General features: G+C 43.0%; 1 protein-coding gene and 1 long non-coding RNA gene across 2 annotated transcripts; both read right to left on the bottom strand.

Moving 5' to 3' along the window:
* LOC136481320 (uncharacterized) lies at window positions 1-1,676 on the bottom strand. Its single transcript, XR_010764670.1, has 2 exons — window positions 1,522-1,676; window positions 1-885 (listed from the first exon to the last, which is right to left on the bottom strand). It is a non-coding gene; the product is annotated as an uncharacterized lncRNA (long non-coding RNA).
* An 8,603-nt stretch (window positions 1,677-10,279) lies between these two features.
* On the bottom strand, window positions 10,280-12,862 carry LOC136483385 (ferritin-1, chloroplastic-like). Its single transcript, XM_066480436.1, has 8 exons — window positions 12,474-12,862; window positions 12,015-12,098; window positions 11,834-11,894; window positions 11,643-11,730; window positions 11,181-11,242; window positions 10,943-11,008; window positions 10,746-10,809; window positions 10,280-10,657 (listed from the first exon to the last, which is right to left on the bottom strand). The coding sequence occupies exons 1-8, from the start codon at window positions 12,770-12,772 to the stop codon at window positions 10,614-10,616; spliced, it is 768 nt and encodes a 255-aa protein (XP_066336533.1). The 5' UTR covers window positions 12,773-12,862; the 3' UTR covers window positions 10,280-10,613.
* Between the last annotated feature and the right edge of the window lie 314 nt (window positions 12,863-13,176).

Here is a 13,176-nt window from a genome sequence, read left to right as displayed (position 1 = left end):
TAATACTATTAAATTAAACAGCCCACCATACATGCAGGGTGCCTGTTTTATTGTCTATGTAAGAGTATATGATAAAGGTGCCTGTTTTATTGTCTACGTAGGAGTAGGAGTATACGATATGATATGTACACATGGACCAAGTGCCCTATAAGATTAGTCCATTTTAGTCACTTTGGAGCCGAACACTATGACTAAACGGGACTAAATGGCCTTTAGTCCTCTCTAGTCACTTTTGAGTGACTAAAGGGACTAAACCATTTAGATGGGAATAAAGCTTCGGAAGACAAACCAAATCACGCCTAATATTGTTGCCGCCCGTCGCGCCTACTGCTGCCGGTTCACCGAAGTCTGGCACTGGATGTTGGACTCCGCCCGGCCATTCGGCTAACCTGACCCGTGGAAGTTCGTCTCTAGCCGGTTCGGGTGACCTGCGCCGTGGAGATGGAGGTACGACTCTGGCCGTTTCGGGGCTGCCGTTTGGGCCGTCCAAGTCTGGCCCGTCGCCTGATGGCATGCAAAGTATGCACAAGCAGGTCGTAGCTTTCGAAGTAGTTGCCACCGTGCGCTTTACTAAATCATCGTAACAGCGCCCTGTCTTGCAGTGAAAGGCAAAGCTCATGCAGTTATTAATTATAAGGTTGTAGTGGCCGAAGCCGTAGAGGAGCAGGTCGTTGGCGCGGCGCAAGACCGTCTCGGGGGGGTCTTCAGCTTCCGTGGTGCAGCAGGCCTGAGGATGAGCATGATGATTGCTCGCGGTATAGAACCACGGGGGCACTGCGTAGGCGAAGAGGCGAAGTTCTTGCCCTCGCAGGAAGCGGTCAAGGCAGCAGATGGCGACGCCGCTGGAGTTGAAGTGGATGACCTTCTCGTCGCTTTCGTAGATTCCTGAACACTCAAATTACTGTTATATATATAATTACTGTTCTGCAGCTGGCCATAGAATAATTTATTATGTGACCACTTTGAGTTATGATAGTTACTATGCTAATTTACGAGACTACAGTAACTCTTTACTAAGTGATTTACTATAACATTATGGTACATATCACCATGAGTTGTATTAACACGAGTATCGTAAATGCATATCCATGTTATCGTAAATTGGTACAAACATTATCGTAAATCAAGGTGGCTATATAATAAGTTATTCTATGGTCAGCTACAGAATAGCCTTTTATATATATATATATATATATATAGAGAGAGAGAGAGAGAGAGAGAGAGAGCCAAAGAGCCTAATTGATTAATTGAATGGAAATGAAGTAATAATTAGCCAGCCTTAAAAAAGATTGGTATCCCTCCATTCAGATATACTACTACAGACAAAAAGGATTAATAAACTTAACTAGGTCGCGGACCCAAAACCGACCAGGGAAACATAGCCAGAGTGCAAAATTGCTACCTTCCTCGGAATTCGTGCACTCAGGACAAAACTAAACTAACTTCACCTCACCCTCTTAATAAATGCGCGCTTCTTCCACTAATAAGGTGCATGGGACTAATAAAAACGATTGGTCTTACCATGATGAGAGTAGGGAATGACGGATTTTGAAAACCAGGCATAGATATGATCGCCGGGTCTGAGCTGCCTCCGTTCTATACGGTTGGAGACCACCGTCACCCCCCTGTCCATAAGGAAAAATGCGCAAGCTACTATAGAAATTAACTGAAGGCTAAATGGTACAACTTTCGATTCGGATGGAAGCTATATATATAGCCATCATGATTATTTGGACGACGGATGGCATATATTAGGATTATGCAAATGCCGGCCAAGGCGCATCCGAATCTTTCGCTTAGAGAACACGCCATCATGAAAGTTGTGTACAGTGATCGTATTTATTCGGATGGCAGCATATATATTTGGATTCAGCATGATCTGTCCAAGGCTGAGTTGGAGGCACAGCGACGTCGCTAGCCAAAACAATAATTCACTCGTGAACGGTGAAAAAATAGCGTGCTAGAGCGAAGCGAAGCGAAGCGTCGGTCTTGCATGTTTCCATACACATCCCCCCTCCCTCTCGTTCTCTCCACGCATTTCCCGAAGCACTTGTCTCCGTCTGTACCTTCTCTCTCCTACACGTCCGCTGGTGACATCGCCACCCTATTTGAGGATGACTTAATATTATCATGTCGTGGCCGACAGAAGGTTTCTTATGCCAGCCCTATTAAGGTTTAGCCTGACCTTTATGCATTGGATTATCACAAATGAATTTATTGTTAGCGGCCTAGACATTTATGTATTAGGCTATCACAAATGAATTTATTTTCAGCAGCCTAGACATTTATGCACCAAGCTATCACAAATAAATTTATTCTCAGCGGCCTAGACATTTATGCACTGGGCTATCACAAATGAATTTATTATCAACGGCCTAGACATTTATGCATTGGGCTATCACATATGAATTTATTCTTAGCTAATTGACAGCTGTAATGCCATTCCTTTATGGTTTTCTTTGGCAGCCTCAATTCCCTTTATATGCTTTGAAAAGTACATTCTGCTTCCTTGCAGTCGGGCTAGGAATATATCCAAATGCTTTGGTGCCCCTTGATGGCAGAATAAAGAGCCATTTTTACGAGGCATCTACACGCACGACGCACTCATGCGTTTCCAAGGATCCGAACCTAAGACCTCTTGCTCCATGCATAGCCTTCTTACCATCACACATATACATCACCTCTTCACTAGATAAGGGATATTATTCTTTTGTATTCACCTGTGAACTTTGAATTGCGTATTTATTTGGTATACTCTAAGCAGCCTCAATGTAAAAAGTCATCAACTACAAAAGTTGTATATTTCATCGAGCTCTACAACTTCGGTACCAAGTAGTCAAAAATATATGTTGACAATGTGTTGGTGACCAAATTATAGGGACTTCACGTCCCAAGTCCCAAGAAAATCAGTTCTCAGATGGACGCATGCACTAAAACGTACCGGGTTCTCTTACCAAGAACCCCACTCTCTGTACCATTGTGGTAGTCCTAGAATGAACAACTATCACGTACAGAACTCATCTCAGCATAGTATCACATCCATATATGAATAAACAATGTATAATAACTTGTTACATCCTAAAATAATATAGAAATACGAATTTGATACAAGCCTCATGGGCTAATCGAATAGAAAAGAAAATCCTACGCAGCGATAGCTAGGGCATCGGGTCTCCTCCACAACCTTGACGTCTCCTCCATAGGCATTCCCAAGCGAAGCAATGCCATCTTCAGTCCTACCACCCATCGTTAGGGGTGGGCATTCGGTTTTTGGTTCGGTTCCTAGGTTTTTGAAGAAATTCGGATCCTAGAAAATAGGAACCGATCGGTTCTGAGAAATTGTAGGAACCGAACATTTGGGCTTTCGGTTCGGTTCCAGTTCTAACCGAACTAACTGAACTTTTAAGCAGAGGTTAAGACAACAAAAAATATGCAGGTTCTAAAGAAAATTTTTGCAACACTACCTCTATTTTAGATAATAATAATTGATAAGAGAACAATATCAATATAGTAACACCAATACATTAGTTTAAATATGAGACATCACACATAAACCAAACATAATCGTAGAAAATACATGTAAGTGAAGCACAATTCATGTATTTTGGTTGTTTCAGTTAATTCGGCTATCTGAGAGTAGAAACCGAACTTTCTTCGGTTATTTCGGTTCCTTGATATCTGGAACCGAATAGGGAACCGATTTTTTTGGTTCCGGTTCTTTCGGTTTCGGTTCTGGTTCATTCCGTTTGGTTCTTCGGTTTTAGTTAATTATGCCCACCCCGACCCATCGTGGTTGAACTCATGTTACGAGTCCGACCCTGCAAACCCAAGATCTGTCCCCAAGGAATATGGGACAGATCCATGTCACCATAAGAAAGAATGTGCAAGCTACTAGAGAAAGTAATTGAAGTCAAAATGATACAAATTTCAATTCGGATGGAAGTTATATATATAGTGATCATATTTATTCAGATGACGGATGCCATATATTTGGATTATGCAAATGCTGACCAAGGCCCATCCGAATCTTTCACTTAGAGAATACGCCATCATGAAAGTTGTATATACTCCAGTGATCGCATATATTTGGATTTGGCATGATCTGTCCGAGGCTGAGTTTGAGACATAGGCCTCCTCCAACGGTTAGTGACATCGCCAGCCGTAATAACATTTTACTCGTTAGTAGTGCAAAAAGCAGTGCACTAGCGCGAAGTTAAGCGCTAGTCTCGCACGTTTCCACACACCCCCTCTCTCCACACATTTCCTGAAGCACCTGCCTATGTATGTGCCTTCTCTCTCATCCACGCCCGCTGGCAATGTCGCCACCCTATTGGAGGAGGCCTTAATGTTATCATGTGCTGGCCGCGGCCGACAAGAGGTTTCTTATGGCAGCCCTATTAAGGTCTAGCTTGGTCTTTATGCAGTGGATTATCACGAATGAATTTATTCTTAGCGATCTAGACCTTTATGCATTGGGTTATCATAAATTAATTTATTCTCAGCGACCTAGGCATTTATGCATTGAGTTATCACAAATGAATTTATTCTTACTAATTGACGGTTGTGTTGCCATTCCTTTATGCTTTTCTTTGGCAGCCTTAATTCCTTTTATGCATGTGTGCGGGGACGAGGGGACCGCGGCAGACTCAACCGTGCATTCGTTGAAGCAGTGATGGCCTACACCGACAAGAATGGCGGTGCGCGCGAGCTCAAAGATCAACCATGGTAGCTACAGTAGGATGGCTAGGAGCTCCGACACGGCTTCTGTGTGACGAGCGCAAAGCGTAGAGGAGGCAGAGACGGACTCAGTAGCGCTCATTTCATTTCTAGGACAGAGCTGAAGCACAAAGCGAGGAACATCGACGGTAGTGGGAGCTCAGTGTCCGGTAATGGTGTTGTCGAGAGATAAAGTAAAGGGGCACAGATGTCAGGCTTGAGGGATTGGAAAGGAGGGCAGCGCTGATGAGGGATAAGCATGGGTTTGGGAAATTTCATGCCATGCTGATTGTTGACTCCACATATCACGTCAGATCTAAGGGTCAAATGAAGGGTATGGACCTGCGGTGAACCACTTAAATAGTTTATAGACTCGAAAGTTGAATCTAAAGTCCAAACGAAGGGGTATGAATCTGCGGTGAACCAATTAAAAAGTTTATGGACCCCGAAATCAACTTTTAGAGTTGATGGACCTAATCGAAACCCCCGCATAAGTTAATGGACTTCTGGTGCATTTAACTCTAATATAAATATATGTACGCTTAGGACTAATGAACCTATTATTAAGGTGCATAGTAGGACTAATAAAAACGATTGGTCTTACTATGATAGGAGTAAGTATAGGCAGCGATGTGATCGCCGAGTCTAAGCTGCCACCGTTCTATACGGCTTGACAACACTGTCAACCCCCTGTCCATATATAACAAAAAAATGTGCAAGCTCCTCCTAGTAGAGAAATTTACTGAAAGGAAAAATGATACAACTTTCAATTTGGATAGGATTACATATATAATGATCATATGTATTCGGATGACGATGTCATATATATATATTCCACTCTGCAAATGCCCACCAGGGGTGCCATCAGAATCTTTCACTTAGAGAATACGCCATTATAAAAGTTGAATTCTGCATGATCTGTCCAAGTCCATCCAGAAACAATGTAAATCTCACTTTTCGATGAGTTAATTAATCTTAAATTTGATCTCTTATATAAAAATACTGATGTTTATGATATGTAATAAAACATCATTAGACTAACCATAAAATATTTTTTTTATAATAAATATATTTAGATATAAAAATATTGATACCATTTTCTATAAAACCTCTAAACAATGAGGTTTATACTATTTTAATGGTTAGAGTACATTTTACTGGGTTCTAGACTCCCTCCAACAAGTAGCGCCATCGCCAGCCAAAATAATATTTTACTTGATGAATGAACAATGCAAATAAACAGCGTGTAACGTGAAGCGAAGTGCTAGTCTCACATGTTTTCGGACACCTTCTCTCCACACGTATCCCGAAGCACTGCTTGTGCCTGTGCTGCGCTCTCTCCTCACGTCTGCTGGCGACATCGCCATCCTATTGGAGAGGCCCAATAACGTTATCATGTGCCGGACATGGCTGGCAAGAGGTTTCTTATGCTAGTCCTATGAAAACCTTTACCTTGGTCTTTATGCATTGGGTTATTATAAAAGAATTTATTCTTAACGGCCTGAGCCTACATGTATTAGGTTATCATAAGTGAATTTATTCTTAATCAATTGATGGTGGTATATGCTGTCGTTCTTTTATGCCTTTTTTTGGCAGCCGTAATTCCCTTTATAAGCTTAGTAGTATATTTGGGTTGTGTTTGGTTCAGCTTCTAAAAAGTGCTTCTGCTACCAAAAAGCAAAACACCAACCAAACGGGTAGAACCTGAAGCTGCTTCTTCAGAAGCAACTACTTTGGCATGTTATAATTTTCGCAATACATTGGACTCTGCTTTCCGCTCTCTGTTTTTCCAAATAGGTGAAAATAGAGAGATGTTTCATAGCTGTTTCAAGGAAGATAGAGACAGGGACGAAGCTAGAAAAAAAATAGGAGGGGCTAAACAACGGCAATTAGCAAGAAAAAGAGGTTCAGCAAATCTCAGCCCCTCCTACCTGTACATCTACAGCTGAAATTTCAGACGGCGGCTCTACGAGGCTTCGCTTGCTCGCGAGCGGTAGGGGGGGCTGGAGCCCCCCTAGCCCCACCCACCGCTGGCTCCGTGCCTGGATAGAGAGGGGGTAGGTTTGTTGGTTGTTTCAACCAAACAGGTTACAACTTTTCCACAGCACATAGCTCACAACAGTTTTTGCACAACTCACAGCTGAACCAAACAGACCCTTAGCTTGCTTGCGGTTGCAGTCGAGCCAAGAATATATGCAAATGCTTTGTTAACCCCTGATGGCGGAATAAATAACCATTTTTAGGAGGCATCTACACACAACGCACTCATGGATTTCCTAGGATCCGGCCGAACCTAAGGCCTCTTGCTCATGCATAGCCTTGTTACAACCACACACGGTGGCGGAGCCAGACAAGCTAGATAAGGAGAGTTGAACTAGACAAAAGATGCTGGAATGATTAAAAAAATGGATTGAATTGTAAGTTTTACACTCATTTTTCTCTTATATAGGATTAAATTTTAGGCTTATATTTCTCTTAGAGATTCTACTAGAGCACCGGCCCTTCCTCCGCCCCAGACCACACATGCATCACTTCTTGACTAGAAAGGTGATGCTTAAACTATCTCTCCCTCCCTTTCTAGCTTCATTCGGAGACAACATTGTGGAAAGCCTAAGGCCATCGGCCCACCGACAAAGCCCAAATGATTCAAGCATGTATGTTTGAATTTGCAGACAGCACCAATCAACACAACTAATTCAAGCATACACGTTTGAATTTGCAGACATCAATCAATCAACACAACTGAATGGAGAATGGGTGCTTCAAGTGGTCTTCAAAAGAGCTTGTTGCCTATATATGCCTGTATAGTTAAACGAACCGGCTTTAGATTTACAAACAAGAACCAATAATATAATCCTCCGCATCTTCATTCTCTTTACAAAAGAAAGCACTAGCGATGATCATCTCCTCCGTGCTCACATGCATAGTCGCAGGCTCGCTGCAAGGTGTCACCATGTGCAAGACGATGAGAGATCGTAGCACATGTAGATCGGAACACACTACACACACATTCATCGCCATGTTTTATTTCAAACAAACAAACAAAAAATCCCAAGAGTAACAACGTCGTCTCTGACAACGAGCACGGAGACAATAGTGAAAAAAATCATATCTCAACAATATCAACTGATGAGAATAAAAGTAGGCACGAGAAATGATGGATGAAACCAAGTTCAGCGACAGAGTAACCATGGATGGATCTGGGCCCTGGGCTGGGGGGGGGGCTGCAGCCCAGGGCGAGCCCAAAAAATGTCCACTACAGCTCTTCAGTTTAGCCCACAGGAATAGCCCACCAAAGCACTCCAGCCCCACTCCGGGCCTTGCTGTGGTACATCCAAATGACTGCGAGCCATTCATTTAATTAGATCGGATGATTGGTATCATCTATTACTTTCTCGGAGGTAATAAGTGAAATGTATATTTATTTAATTTTTAATTTTATAAAATAGAATAAATAAGGAAAGTTTTAGATATAAAAATCTTTTTTCTAGATCTAATTGATGTATGCGTGATCTATTAGATATGGTAAATCATTTTATTTTGTAACTTTGGATATGACATAATTTGATTAGCGTTATTTTAGATTTTGGCCGTGACATCTAAGGCGACTTCTTTTTTTAACAATTCTTAAGGTGACAACTAGAAAAAGATGCACGTAACTATAACATTTTGTATGTGACAAATTTGTCAAATAAAAAAAGAATGGAACCCTATCGGGCTTGTTTGGTTGGAAGCCTGGATGTCTTGCATGGAGAAAAGTGTTGCCTGAGAGTTGTCTAGAATTCTGAAAGAATCTGCCTGGCGAGGCAAGTTGAGAGTTATTGGTTTGGTTAGAAACCTGGCCTGAGAAAGCTAATCAATAGAGATCATGTATTTTCTTGTCTAATGGAGAGGTAATTAATTCATTTTCTTAATTAATAATACCTCAAATATACACAAATAAACATACGGTGACAAAATAAAAACAGATAAGTGAATTTTCTTAATTTATAATATGCTTAAATTAATGTGTGTTCTTATTTATCTTTGTATAATTAACATGTATTTTATAATCTGATTAACCAAAATATATAATTTAGTAAAATTGTTGTCACATGTTTAATATTGGATAATCACTTTTAATAAGATTGAATAGGAAATATATTTCTAGTAAAAAGTCCCAATATGTTTAACTAAAGGATAAATAAGTGACAAAGCTTTTACATAGAAATAATGTTCATTAAGATGTGTTTCATGATTTTCGTAGGTAGTCAACCAACTAAACAACATTACTAGCTCAGGCAACTTCCGTGCAGGCACCAGGCGCTTGAATTTTTTTTTTCGCGACCGTGTCTGGGCACGTATTTCAGGCGCCTGATTTTGATGGCTTGGCGGAGGATCCACTTGCCTGGCACAGGCAGCTAACCAGGACACGAACCACAAACATGGCACAGGCAGCAGACCGGCCAGGCAAAATTGCTCCAGGCTCTTAACCAAACAAGCCCTTAGGACGTGTTTGGATGAAGACCTGGCCTGGGGGCACCCGCCCAGGCAGGTCGATCCAGCCCCAGGCGCCGGAAATCGACGGCCTGGGTGAGGTGCCTGAGCCAGGCAAGATTCCCAGTCTTCAAACAAAAGGCCAATCTAGGTTCGTAGTAGGCTAGTGCTGATTTGGGAAGACTAGACACATAATTGACACCCAAAACATTTTCTAAAAATAACAGGCTTCTACTCTATGACGCATGCTAAAAACTATCATTTTTTCCCCATTGAATATTCTTCTTTGTTTCCCTGCCAATCATGTATTAGTAGAGAAGAGAATATTCTTATTTGGAGGAAACAGAAAAAATCAATTTTGCAACAATTGCGAACTTTCTGTTACTTCCCTGATATATCAAAAACATGCAGCCTCCTCAGTTTATTTTTCAGATGCCCCATCAGAAGCCCGAAAACACATAGCAAAACGTACGTGTACGGATGCAGCTATCAAGCAAGCACGTAGAAAAGACCTGGTACCAGAAAGCTACTCACCATACAAAGCATTGCCTTCCTCAGGGTGATCAAACTCTGTCTAAGGGTGTCGCAATGGAATGGATGTCTGGATCCTCCCACCACGTTTGTTCTAGAGCACAAGAACATGTCACACAACATCAGTAACCAAATGACCACAGCAGTTAGGGGCAATTAAGAACTTGGTGCTTCCTCAGCTTTTCAGCATGACTGAAGACAGGGCGCACCATATGAGGAGCATAAACTACCTGACCAACACATTTTAGGGGGGGGACATAAATTCACAAACAACAATCATCAGGAAGCCCTGATATTTGCCCGAAACCTAAACAACTAGTTGGGTGCTTCAAGTGGCCTTCAAATGATATTTGCCCGAAACCTAAACAACTAAGTGGGTGCTTCAAGTGGCCTTCAAAAGAGCTTGTTGCCTGGATAGTAAATAGCCACCAGTTCTGACGGATTACCTTCAGAATTACAAATAAGAAACAATCCTCCACATCTCTTCACACAGTAAGTACAAACATCGATCATCTCCTCGGTGCTCGCAAAGTCAAATGCTCACAGCAAGGTAATATCGGAGCACACATTCAACGCCATGTTTTATTTTGAACAATCAAAATCCCAAAGAGTAACATCTCTAACAACGAGCACCCCAAACTGACGGCAGCAATAGTATCACAATGTTCTACTGCATTCCAGTGCATCATGTTCTCTGTAGGAGGGCAACACCGTTCTACAACTAAAACCCTAACCAACTGGAAAAAAAACCCCTCTACAAATCCACCTACTACACCCAGGGCTTCGTCAGTTGGTCCATGCCACCCCATTATTCCTCAACCTTATCATTTCACACTTCTTTCCTTCCTTCAGGCCCCTTAGTCCTTGAGCAGCCACGGTCCGTCCTTCCTTTAGGCCTCTTCCTCAAGCAGCATCTGATCAAAGTGCCACACCCCTGCACGCAAATAACTCAACAATATCAACTAGGGGTAACTTTGGGCACGAGACATAGCGGATGAAACCAAGTTCAGCGACAGACTAACCATGCCCCTTGCCCACTCTCCTCAGCTGGGCGACATACTTGGAGATCTTGTTTATGGCTTCCACCTTTCAAAAGAAAATCCAAAATTTTCATTCAGCTAAGAATTCCGTCATAAGTAGAGCAAAAACCATATAGAACAAAGTAAGGTTCTGCACAATTTTGTTCCATAATACGGAACATATGCTTGGTTGCATTTACCTGCTCCTCGAGGAACTCACTCTCGATGAAGTCTGTCAGCTGAGGATCATTGCACCTTGTTGCCACCTGTTAATTACAGGTGAAAACTGATTAGAAATTGTATGTGGCACAATTGTACAAACAACATGTAGTGACTCAAGTTAATCAATTTATATATGCCCATAAATGTTTTAAGTATGTCTTAAGCAAAGCTCACAATATTTCTCCACAAATAAGCATGTGACTAAAAGCAACTTACACCATGCAGGTTGTGCAGCTTCTCATTAACCAGCTTTTCCAGAGCCAGAGCCAGCTCCATAGCTGAAATCAATCAAGAGGCACAGATCAAAACATAGCTACCAGATTAGCTTCCAAATATGCCAAACATGAACAAAACTACAAAAGACCAACCTAGCTGATACCCAAACAGCATTTACTAACAATAGCCAGCCTTCTACTTCTATATAAGTCGTGTTAAACTGTTAATCACTACTAGTCTTTCAATCTATCATCCATCCATCCATCCATATACTGAAAGCTGCAACCCATACAACTAGGTTCAGTTGCAGAACAAATTCCACTTTTTGACAACAGTGGGCTTTTGTTACTTCCTCTGCTGTACCACACACATGCAGACTCCTCTGAGGCACTTGACATTCAGACCCCATCCTAATCCAGAGGTCAGACTCGGCAAACAAGAAGGAAATGCACGGCAACTCACCATACAAAGCATCGCCTTTCTCAGGGTGGTCAAATTCGGTCAAGGGCGTCACAATCGATTGGAGCCTCACCCTGCCTCCACGTTTGTTCTGATGACACAAAAACATATCCAGTGTTGTCAGTACCCCAATATGTAGCATAGTGCAATGGAACGGACCAAAGAGTCAAAGAAATTCGAGGACCAAATGATACCTGGTACTCCATGAGCTTTTCAGCGTGCTCCCTCTCCTCGTCGCTCGATTCCTTAAAGAACCTGGATGGAGGAACAATTGTGCAGAACCACACCATCATTACAGAGGAAACGTAAAATGGTAATGCTGTAATTCATTTACAGATGGGCAACTGAACTTGGTGGTGAGAGGCTACGACTCACTTGGCAAATCCTTTGAGAGCCACGTTGTCGCGGTCGAAGTAGGCGAAGAGGGAGTGGTACGCATAGGAGGCGTTGTACTCCACACTGCACGACCACAGATTCCAGGGTCAAATTGCCATGTTTCGGTTGGTTGAATTGAATCCAAATGAAATCGCAGAGATGGCTGTAATGATTGACAACACCAAAAATAGCCTAATAATATACTAAGCCTTAGATATCAATTGCATCACTCGATTAAGAATAAGCAACAGTTTGAAGAAAAAAAAAAGAAACGGAAAAATAAATCCCACAACTTAGCAGACAGCACAGACGCAGAAACTAATGGAGCAACACACACATTAGGGGGAGACAAACATCCATCCACATTCCACACATAACAATAGCCCGACCGACCGAAATCCTAACGACTGGCGAGAGAAAATCTGAACGCAAGCAGAGCACTGAGGTGATCGTACTTACTTGATCTGCTCGTTGAGGGCGGCCTCGCACTCGTCGACGAACTTCTGTCGCGCGAGCGACTTGTCGGGGGTCTGGGGCACGAGCGCGAGCTCCGCCTTGATCTCCTCGAAGGGCTGGAACACCACCCCGCTGAGCACCTCCTTCCCTTTGCCGGCGGCCCTGCACGCGGCGCCAGCGGACGGCGGGACGCCGCCACGCGGCGCCGCCACCCTGACGGGAGCGGGGGTCGCGCCCGCACCAGCGAGCTGGTTGGCCACGGCGACGGCGGCGGCCGGGGACGGGGAAACCCTAAGCATCATCTGGAAGGAGGAGGAAGAGGATCGGAGGAGGGAGGTGTGCGGGCGCGTTCGCGTGAATTCTGGGCGGCGGTGGCGGAAGCGGAAGTAGATGGAAGGGAGCGGCGGGGAATGAAAAGGATAGATATAGGCGCGTGGGGGTCGCGGATTGGAGACACGTGGACGGCTGGGATTTGGAGGAGGCGGAGGGAGCGCGTGGAGGGCTCGTGGCACACGGACGGGGATATTTTTGGAGGATGGAGTCACGGACGGAGGCGTCCTATTTTGGCGGTCTTTAATTTTAGTTTCTCTTTGGTATTTGTAGTAAAATTTAGATCTTATTAAGAAAATACTACTACATATCCCTAAAAAAATACTACTACATATAGAGTATATATATACGTCATTTGGAAGAAAAAATTCCTAGG

This window comes from Miscanthus floridulus, chromosome 9 (assembly GCF_019320115.1).
Source record: "Miscanthus floridulus cultivar M001 chromosome 9, ASM1932011v1, whole genome shotgun sequence".
Lineage (NCBI taxonomy): Eukaryota > Viridiplantae > Streptophyta > Magnoliopsida > Poales > Poaceae > Miscanthus > Miscanthus floridulus.
The sequence above is the reverse complement of the archived record's forward strand: the minus strand, read 5'-3'. Positions and strand labels throughout refer to the sequence as shown.

What these genes read in the sequence shown, in the direction of transcription:
- LOC136483385 (XM_066480436.1), bottom strand. Translation starts at nt 12,772, where the DNA reads ATGATGCTTAGGGTTTCCCCGTCCCCGGCCGCCGCCGTCGCCGTGGCC. An exon ending in GCCCTCAACGAGCAGATCAA is followed by an intron (nt 12,099 to 12,473) that starts GTAAGTACGATC and finishes GTGGTCGTGCAG; the next exon opens with TGTGGAGTACAACGCCTCCT. An exon ending in AGCTGCACAACCTGCATGGT is followed by an intron (nt 11,009 to 11,180) that starts GTAAGTTGCTTT and finishes TGTAATTAACAG; the next exon opens with GTGGCAACAAGGTGCAATGA.